The 9,496-nt window shown below is 40.2% G+C and overlaps 2 protein-coding genes across 4 annotated transcripts in view; one reads left to right on the top strand and one right to left on the bottom strand.

The window, feature by feature from the left end:
* The window catches only part of Tmem183a (transmembrane protein 183A), an 18,917-nt gene extending 18,641 nt beyond the window's left edge, over positions 1 to 276 (bottom strand). Inside the window, exon 1 of one of the 2 annotated variants that reach the window (XM_010645053.3) lies at positions 67 to 276. In XM_010645053.3, coding sequence (XP_010643355.1) covers positions 67 to 175 — 109 coding nt within the window. In that variant the 5' untranslated portion in view covers positions 176 to 276. The remainder of the gene's footprint in view (positions 1 to 66) is intronic. The other variant, XM_010645052.3, reaches the window with a different exon arrangement.
* An 83-nt stretch (positions 277 to 359) lies between these two features.
* Positions 360 to 9,496, top strand: part of LOC104876832 (alpha-1,3-mannosyl-glycoprotein 4-beta-N-acetylglucosaminyltransferase C) — a 23,706-nt gene continuing 14,569 nt past the window's right edge. The window contains exon 1 of one of the 2 annotated variants that reach the window (XM_010645057.1): positions 360 to 493. The gene's annotated coding sequence lies outside the window, so the exon portion shown is untranslated. Of the gene's footprint in view, positions 524 to 9,496 lie in introns of both variants that reach the window. The other variant, XM_010645058.1, reaches the window with a different exon arrangement.

The following is a 9,496-nucleotide window of genomic DNA, read 5'->3' as shown; positions in this document are numbered from 1 at the left end:
CGGCGGCCGGCGACCCCCCCCCCCGCCCAGCCCCGGGTCTTTCGGCGCCCCCGCCCCCTCACCCACCTCGACCGGAGCAGGCGTCATGGGCCCGGAACTTGAGCCGCTTTCCTCTCTTGGGCATGGTTATCGTGTCGGGGCGTGGCCGGCCTATAGGACCGGGACCCCTGGCCATGTCTCGGGCCGGAGGGCCGGAGCCAGGAGCCAAATGCCAGCTCCTCCCGGCTCTGCCGCCATCCCCGCACCTAGGCCTCAGCTCTCGCGATGATTTAGGACGGGACTCCAAATCGCGTTGGCAGCCCACGCCCCTCTGGAAGAGCCAATCATCGCCAGTTGTCTGGAAACGTCATCGTCCGGCGCCCTCACATCCCATTGAGTTTCAGTTCCGACGTTGTGTGCTAGGTTGTTTTCTGTGTCCGACCCGGTGCTCACAGCTCAGTAGATTTGAAACTGGGAGTTTACATCCTGGTCTCCCGGATTCTTCCTACTACCGGTAACTCCTCTGTCCGCCCTCCAGGTCCACGTCAGTACCTACACGCACGTATTATTTTTAATCTTTGTGTTCCACGTCTTGGACTCGGTTCCTTAAACAGCGCCGCTATTCCGACGTGGGTTTATGAGTCTGTACTGTAAATCCCTTAACGAAAGCCACAAATTTCTGAATTCTCAAAATAAGAGAAGGGAGTTCTTAAAAGTTTTCCAATCATCATCCCTCAAGCAAAGTTCTAGATAAATCATTGAAGAACGAATATGATCTTTCCTCTCCTGAATTAAGTTCTCCTTTATTTTTCTAACTTATTTGCAGCTCCTAAATGCGGAATATCCCTAGTGTGAAAGCGCAATATTTAGAGCGCGAGCATTCAATCTGTTGGATCCATTTTTTAATCTAATTAGTACCATGCACAAGTTCATGAGCAAGCCAATGGCCTTTTACTAGCCCTATGTAATAAACTGCCCTCGAGGGGTCGTGCTAATAGGCTCGATTCGAAAGTTAATATGAAGCCGAATATAATTTAATTATGAAATGTTCAAATTTAATGTACTCAAAGTTACTAAAGAAAGGTCTAATATTAGCTTGTTCTCTATATTGTTAGGAAATTTTATTTTTTCATAGAAGACTTATATTTTCCTTAGTAACATCTACTTGCATTACATTAAATTTTTTTTAAAAAAAGGAAGGTCGGGCCAGGGATTTAGCTCAATGATTCCGCTGCCCGTCTCGCAAGCACAAGAACCGAAGTTAGATCCCATGTACCAAAAAATAAGTAAATAAAACGAAAGGTCTGTTAGACTGTTAACGAAAATTGTTTCAAAAAATTTTCCATGTAGGCATAATTAATTATTTGTGATTTAGTTCAAAATGCAGATGGTAAGCACTGAGCCTTCTCATTTAACATCAATAAAAATTAATGAGCCTTTCATCTTTGTAGATGCTTATGTGGCACCATGTTTAAAACATATTCCAAGGGTTGGGGATTTAGCTCAGTGGTTCCGCTCCTGCCTGAGTTCGATCCCCGGTACCAAATAAATAAATAAATCAAAACATATTCCAACTCTGGAAAGAATCAAATATGGAATAGATATAAATCCTATTAATACCCTGTCTCTGTGAAAAACTTAAAGGCTTTAACTGAAATGTTATTTCTCTGTAATATATTTATCTTCTTGCTTTTAAATGACAGAAATGATAGTTCACAAAATTATTTAATCTTTCAAAATTTGAAGACTAAGTTGTTTTTTGTTTGTTTTTTGGTACCAGGGAGCAAACACTGGACCTTGTGCTTGTGAGGCAGGCACAGCACAACTGAGCTAAATCCCTGGCCTTTTGAAGATTAAGATCTTAAGCATCTCAGAGTCTTGTCCTTTGACCACTTTAATGGAGTAAAAGATCCATAGTTGTTACATTTCAGTTTTTTAAAACAGCAACTAAATTAATGGCATTGCTAATTTCTAGACCCAAAGATACAGGTTCTCTAGAAAGACAGGTGTAAGACTTACTAAAAGTGCAATTACATTTAAATGTGAGTTGCTAACCCTCCTATTAGGGAGAGGGTGGAAGGACAATGTTATTCTAGAATCTTTTTCCTCAAAATGTGGGAATTTAAGGACAGGATATGAATATATGTAACATTAGAATGATAGCTTTCTAGATTTTATTCACTCTACTTTTTGCTACTGAATTATCCTTTACTTTGTGCTAATAGTAAACGAATGATGTTTGCTTTTGAAGGTCCTTTCTTGTCAAAATCTAAAGTTGGCAAATTTATATGGGTTGCCAGAAATCTGTATTGGTTGAATATTGTTTGAAATTCTAAATCCTGGGAATCATTGCTTTGGAGGCAGTGAAAGATAATTCTTTCTGTTTTGAAGCGATATGACAGTGAAATTTTGTATGGGAGGCAGTTTACTAAGATGAAGCAATATCTAAAAAGTAATAGGGCTGGGGATTTAGCTCAGTGGCACCACGGCTGCCTCACAAGTGCAAGGTCGTGTGTTAGATCCCCAGTACCAAATAAATAAATGAGTTGTAAAAGTACAGACTGAAATTAAGCGTGCTTGGATTGAAAATCTATTTGTGTTACATATTATTTATTTGATCTTGGAAAAGTTGACTTCTCTGTTCCTCAGTTCCCTTGCCTATAAATTGCAGATAATCATAGCTAGTTCACAGGATTATTGAAGTAATTAAATGAATTAACCTGAAAAACATTTAAAATAGCACATAACACAATCAATTGTGGGAAACCACTTGGAAGGCTGAGGTGAGAAGATCAAGGTCTAGCTGACCTTCCTCTGGGGGCACAGAGGAGGGACAGGGGCAAGCTGTGCCTCCTTTGGCCGTGCACCAGCAAGCTGGTAGCTGCCGGTCCCCAAGAAAGGGTCACAAACAGCTGAGATCTAAGTGAGACAGAATATATGTCTGGGAATACTCTGCAAATTATGAGAAGCAGAAGAACCTTTTTTGAACCTGACTTCACAGGATTGCTTGCTCCCTTTTCTAAGTTCAATAAAAGCTAAGTGAGCTAGACATTTGGGGCTTTTTGCCCACTAGAGGCAAAAGCCCCCTGGTCCCTCTTCCACATTATCTTTGTGTCTTTTGTCTTTAATTGGCTTGTTTCCTGCAATCAATGTCAGCTAGGGCTGGGGATTTGTCTCAGGGGTTCTGCTGCCTACCTTGCAAGCAAGCACAAGGGCCAGAGTTCAATCCCCAGTACTATATATAAAAAAAAAAATCAATGTCAGCTATTATTATGATGGGGAATAAAGTTACAGTTGTTATTATTTAAAGATACTTTAGGTGACATGTTACATTTTGCTTCTACTGCATGAAGAAAGACTACATAAGGGAGTTAGAGGCAAGACAGCCTATTCCAGTTAATTAAAATGGTACAACACTAGCTGATATTTGTTAAGTATTTAGCCTGCAGTTGGCAGGGTCATAATTTAGACTGTAAATTAAAGCCCATCTGTAAAACTGCTACACTATATCATCTATAAAATAAAGATCAACTAAGCCTTTGCCTTTTCCTAATAATCAATAGCCTTAAAAAGATTAGTAGCTGAAGCAGATGTGAAGGTGAGCAATGGCTAAGATAAAGAAAATCTCTAAGGCATAAAACAAACTGAAAGGGTACTTTAATGATAAATTTCTATGATGTTTCAAAGCTGTCATCAAGGTCAGAGAATTTGATTTAGAAGAACAATTCAGTGACACTAGAAAAAGTGCATTAAATGTGGGGGAAATGCTTAGAAGTAACCTTTGTATGTCTTTTTTTTTGGGGGGGGTTTTGTGAGACAGGGTCTCACTATGTAGTTCAGACCGCCCTGGAACTCACTGTTTAGCCCAGGTTGGTCTCGAACTCACAGCGATCCTCCTGCCTCATCCTCCCGAGTGCTAGGATTACAGGCGTGCACCACCACGCCCAGCTAGAATAATTCTGTGCTTTTGAAATCTTATTCTGGACAATTTTTGGGGAGACAGTACTGGGGATTGAACTCAGGATCTTGCACTTGTAAGGCAGGTGCTGTGCCACTGAGCTAAATCTCCAGCCCTGTATGTCTTTTTTAAAATATGTCTGATAAAAGTAGTTAAGTTCAGATGGAAGCTGTGTTTTTCAGTTAAACATAATAATAGGAGCCTGGTTTAAAAAAATTAAAAATAAATAAAATAAGTAAAAAAAAGAAAAAAGGACCGGGGATTTAGCTCCGTGGCTCCGCCACCTGCCTCACAAGCACAAGGTCCCAAATTCAATCCCCAGTACCAAATTAAAAAAATAGAAAAGAAAAGGAGCCTGGTGATGTAGAACTCAGGTTCTAATGGCAGATGTCTGGATTTGAATCACTGGTCTTCCTTTTAGCTACTTGAACTTAAGCAAATTACTTAGTCTCACCAAAATTCAGTTTCCTTACTTGTATTATAAAGTGGGTTTAATAATGGTGCCAAATTCATGGAATTGCGAGGATTAAGTGAAATAATGCTGTACATGAAAAGCTTTTCTCTTTGGCACCAGGTATATAATAAGCATTAAGTAAATGTTCACTACCCTTGCAAATGTTCATTTGAATTAGACATGTTTATTTGAATCTGTAGTTCTCAATCTTGAGTGTACAACAGACCCAATCATAAATATTTTTAAAATACCAGTAACCCAGCCAATACCTAGAGTTTCTGGCACCTCCGTTGTAAAATAAGTAAAAAAAATCTTCGGGTTTTAATGTTCTACCCATATACTGGAAATCACAGTTTAGATCGAGGACTAGTAAACCAGGGGCTTTAAGCCAAAGCTCACCCCTACCTGTTTTTGTAAATAAAGTGTTATTAGAACATAGAGAGGCCTATTGATATTTTATTGGTGGCTACTTCTCTTTTTTTAAAAAAATGACTGAAAAACAGTTCATTAAAACAGCTGATCTGTATGATGTTGACTTTGACCCTCCACCTGGCTGGGTGCTGGTGGGAGGAGTCAGTTTAGCAATCTCAGGACTGTGAGTCAGTGAGTTTCTTGTGGACTCATCTTGATTCTGAGTCTTTGAACCTTCACCATAAGTTTTCCACAGAGTGATTCTCAGAATCTTGGTGAGGTTCTGAACTGGTCCTTTCACAGGTCTTCGCCAGGGGTTAGGATCATTCTAATTTGGTGAATTGCCACCTCTGCTCCCAACTCTGCCTTCACTGTCTTTCCTGTCCATTTGGGGGGGTGAGGACAGGTATTTGTTTTTATTGGTACATGTTTGCAGTACATAATGATTACATTCATCACAGGGAGTTGGTACAAGTACCTAACACTTAGTTCTTTTTTAATCCCCTTCCTATCTCTCGGTTTCCTACCCTTTCTCCTCTTTTTTAAAAGTCACATCTGCAAATCAGTATCAGGAGCTGGCAGACTAGAGTTCCACTACAGGTGCAACCTCAAAGATATATCTGTGCTCCTTTTCCTTTACAAGGGCAGAAGAGTAGTTTTGACCTACCCTCAAGGTCAAAAATATCTGCTATCTGGCCCTTTACAGCAAGAAAAAAGTTCCTCCTCAGACTACACCACGTGGGGGCAGTGTAGCTTCATTATAGGATCAAGATTTGCGGGCCTATTAAAATTTACAAATTGACAGCAAGACTAAACACATCAGTATTACGTCAGTGAATGTTTTTCTTGCTTACTGGCTCCTCTCATTTCCCAATATGCACATATCTAGTCCATTTGAAAATGTCTACATAGCAAACACTGTTCTCTCCTCTACCATACGTGACCAGTAAGAATAGTTTTTAGCCATGGTCTTATTTCTCCACCAACTTGGTTTTTTCATTCTTTTCTTTTCTTTCTTCTTTTAAACAGGCTATCAGGATGTAGCCCAAGGTGGTGGTGAATTTTCTATTTTCTTAACTTGCTATTTAGCCTTGAACTCATGATCCTTCTGCCTCAGCCTCCCAAATTCTTGATTTGTAGGCGTGTGGTACCATACCTACTTACCTAATCATTTGCCTGTGTGTATGTTTTCAGATAAGCACTTCTTTGGTTTCTTTGTGCTATGCAGTGCTTATCTTGTAAGATTTACCACAGAGTTACATTCAAGGCTGAGTTAGTAAAAAAGGATACATGTGCATTTCAGTGTATTAATGTGGTGAGATTAAGAGAACATATATGTTCTTATGTATATGGGTGTGTGACTGTTTAGATGTTAGTGTATATTTTATATACTAAGTGAGTTTTTATATTATAGTTGTCCCTACCCCTAACCCTCACTCCCCTCCGTGCCTTTGTTTCTTTTGTACTTTTCTGGAGGTGGAGGGAAGAGGAAGTTCGGTGCTGGCATGAAGTGAGCCACACCAGCCTTATCAGCTCTCTCTGTTTTCCTTACCTATATTCTCTCTAGCAGGGGTTTGTCTTTATTTGCCAGAAGTCTCCCCGAGGTCCTTAACTGTCCCTGCCTGTCCCCCAACTATCCCTGCACTCTCATTCAGGTTGTCCAAAGGGTTTCCATATACACTGCTTTGAAAGGAACATAAACAGCCTGAAGGAAATAGGAAAAATTAAATTGCAATACATGTACTCTGTACAGACACACATATGTGCATAGTCCCTGACCTAATGAAAGTTCTATTATAGTTTTTTTAGTTATAATGGGTTCATCAGGATGTAAACCCAGTGTAAATTGAGGAGCATCTGCAAATATAAAACAGTGGAATTATTTGTTTCTACATTCAACTCAAGAAATTAGGAAAAGAGCCAGGATGGTAGGCATCGCCTGTCACCTCAGATCTTGAAAGGCAGGCAAGAGGATTGTGAGATTGGTACCAGCCTCAGCTACATAATGAGATCTTGTCTCAAAATTAATTAATTAAAAAATGTTTAAAGATGGGAATAGGACAAAAATTTGGCGTGTTTTGTTTTAAGAGTAGGAAAAATTTATTGAGGGAAAGAAAGCCTCTGTCTAAGAGAGACAAAAGGGGGACGAGAAAGTGGGTTGCCTGCTCACCCCACTTCTCTAAGATGTTTTGTACAGCAAAGCCATGTGAGGCAGGAAAAAACATGTTTTTAAATGCAGGAGGTAATGAAGATAAAACTTGATGAATTAAAAAATTTAAATGGCAGATTAATGAGCAGAAGAGCTGACTCTAGCTGGATGTGGTGGTGCACACCTATAATCCCAGCACTGTGGGAGGCTGAGGCTGGAGAAACCCAGTTCAAACACAGCCTGGCTAGTGCCTTAAAAGAACCTGACTCAAAATACAAAATAAAATGGACTGCAGATGTAGGTAAGTGCAAAGGCCCTGGGTTCAGGCTGAAAATGTAGTTCAGTGTCAGGGCACTTACCCAGCATGCTCAAGGTTCAACCCCCATCACCAGAGAGCAAGCAAACACACAAATGAAAAAAAAAAAAAAAGCAGGGAAAACCAAAGGCACTGGGCTTAATCTCCAGTACTGAGGGGAAAAAACTGACTCTACAAGGAAAAAGTAGTAAGTAGTAAAAAGTAAGTAAGTAGAAAAAGTAGTAAGAACACTGATTTTTAAAAAAATTAATGAAGCCAGGTATGATGGCACATGCCTGTAATCCCAGCACTTGGGAGGTTGAGGCAGGAGGATCACTGTGAGTTCAAGGCCAGCCTTGGCCACATAGCAAGTTCGGAGCCAGCCTGAACTACAAAGGGAGACCTTGCCTCAGAAAACAAACAAAATTAATGAACCAAGAAATAAAATAGAATATATTACAATTCAGATCTTACTTAAAGGCAATTTAATAATTCTGTGGGAATAATAAATACATGAAACACTGGGGTTTTTTGGTTTTTTGGTTTTTTTGGGGTTTTTTTTTTTTTTTTTTTTTGGTTTTTTTGAGACAGGGTCTCACTATGCAGTTGAGACTGACCTAGAACTCACTGTGTAGCTCAGGCTGGTCTTGATTCTCCTGCCTCAGCCTCCGGAGTTCTGGGATTACAGGCGTGCACCACCACGCCCAGCTTGTGAAACACTGTTTTACATCTGAATGAAATAGATTTTCTTGGATATACTTTAAATTTTGCCTAAAAATATGTCAATAACAGAGGAAGAAACTTAAAACATTATCAAATGCTTCTCTTCCAAGTGAATTCTACTCAAGGTGACGTTATCAATGATTTCTTTAGAACTTTTAAGTAACAAATAATTCCCAAGTGCCATTCACACTGACCTGTTATCCCATAACTACACAATTTATTCTTTCCTCAGGACTATTGAATTGTCACATACATCCTTGCTTAAAATGTCTCCCTAGATTTTTCATGGCTACCTCCTTATCATTTGGGTTGTAACTCTGATAACCCATCACTGAAGCACACGCCCCCTCCCCATCCCAGTTAAGGTACTGTGCTGGTCAGGCCCTTATTATTTTTGTTATCTGTCTCTGAGGGCAAATTTCTTGTATTGATTCATTGTTATCTCCTCATCACCCCAAACAATGCAAGCATGAAATCGGAGTGCACAGATACTTGTGGACTGCCTGCCTCACTTATCCAGACTCTCCAGGGTTATAGGAAAGGACGTGAGAAGCTGTCCCAGGGCGGGGGATGTAGCTCAGTGGTACTGCCTGCCTGACAAGTGCAAGGTCGAGTTAGATCCCCAGTATGGCAAAAAAAAAGGGGGGGGGAGGTTGTTTTGTGCAGCTTCCTAACTACAATACAAAGAAAAAAAACTAGCCAGTGCTTACTTCCCCGAAGCCATGCTGCCTCTCCCAAGATCAACTCCCACTCAAAAGAGAAAATACCAAGACACAGTCAATTGAAATCTAAGATTAGGGCTGGGGATTTAGCTCAGTGGTGCCACCACCTGCCTTGCAAGCATAAGGACCCCAGTTCGAGCCCCAGTACAAAAAAAAAAAATCTAAGATTAAATCCACTTGGTAACCTAAGTACTACTAAAAGCAAAGGTGAAGGCTGGGGAATTTAGCTCAGTGGTTCCGGCCTTGCAAGAGCAAGGTCCCAAGTTCGATCCCTGGTACCAAAAAAAAAAAAAAATTAAAAAATAAGTGGGGAGGAGAAAATAGAATCAATGAAAAGGAGCAAAACCCTAATATTCAGCAAATGACTTTATCAGCACAACATCACTAATTCAAAGCTGATTCTTACTGCAGATGTGGTTCTTTGTGGGAGATCCTCAAAGTGAACACTGCAATCTTGAACTTATAAAAATGATAACATTACATTGCCATTATTGTTTCCTGAGATAGGCACTAAGTATAAATGTCACCCAGAGCAATGGAATGGCGGGAAAAGAGTGACTGTGAAAAACAAGTAGCTGTGGGACATTAAAATGCTGTGGAAGGTGACGTGAATCAGGAATAATGGAAGCCAGATGTGGTGGTACAAGCTTGTGACCCTAGCAGCTCAGGAGGTTAAAGCAGGAGGATCAGAATTTCAAAACAGGGTTGGGGATTTAGCTCAGTGGTGCTGCCGCCTGCCTCACAAGCACAAAGGCCTGAGTTCAATCCCCGGTACCAAAAAAAAAAAAAAAAAAAAAAAAAAGAA

Source organism: Fukomys damarensis, unplaced genomic scaffold, assembly GCF_012274545.1.
Source record: "Fukomys damarensis isolate Sample0158 unplaced genomic scaffold, DMR_v1.0_HiC HiC_scaffold_11, whole genome shotgun sequence".
Lineage (NCBI taxonomy): Eukaryota > Metazoa > Chordata > Mammalia > Rodentia > Bathyergidae > Fukomys > Fukomys damarensis.
Note: the sequence above shows the minus strand (reverse complement) of the source record. Positions and strands in the feature narration are given on the sequence as shown.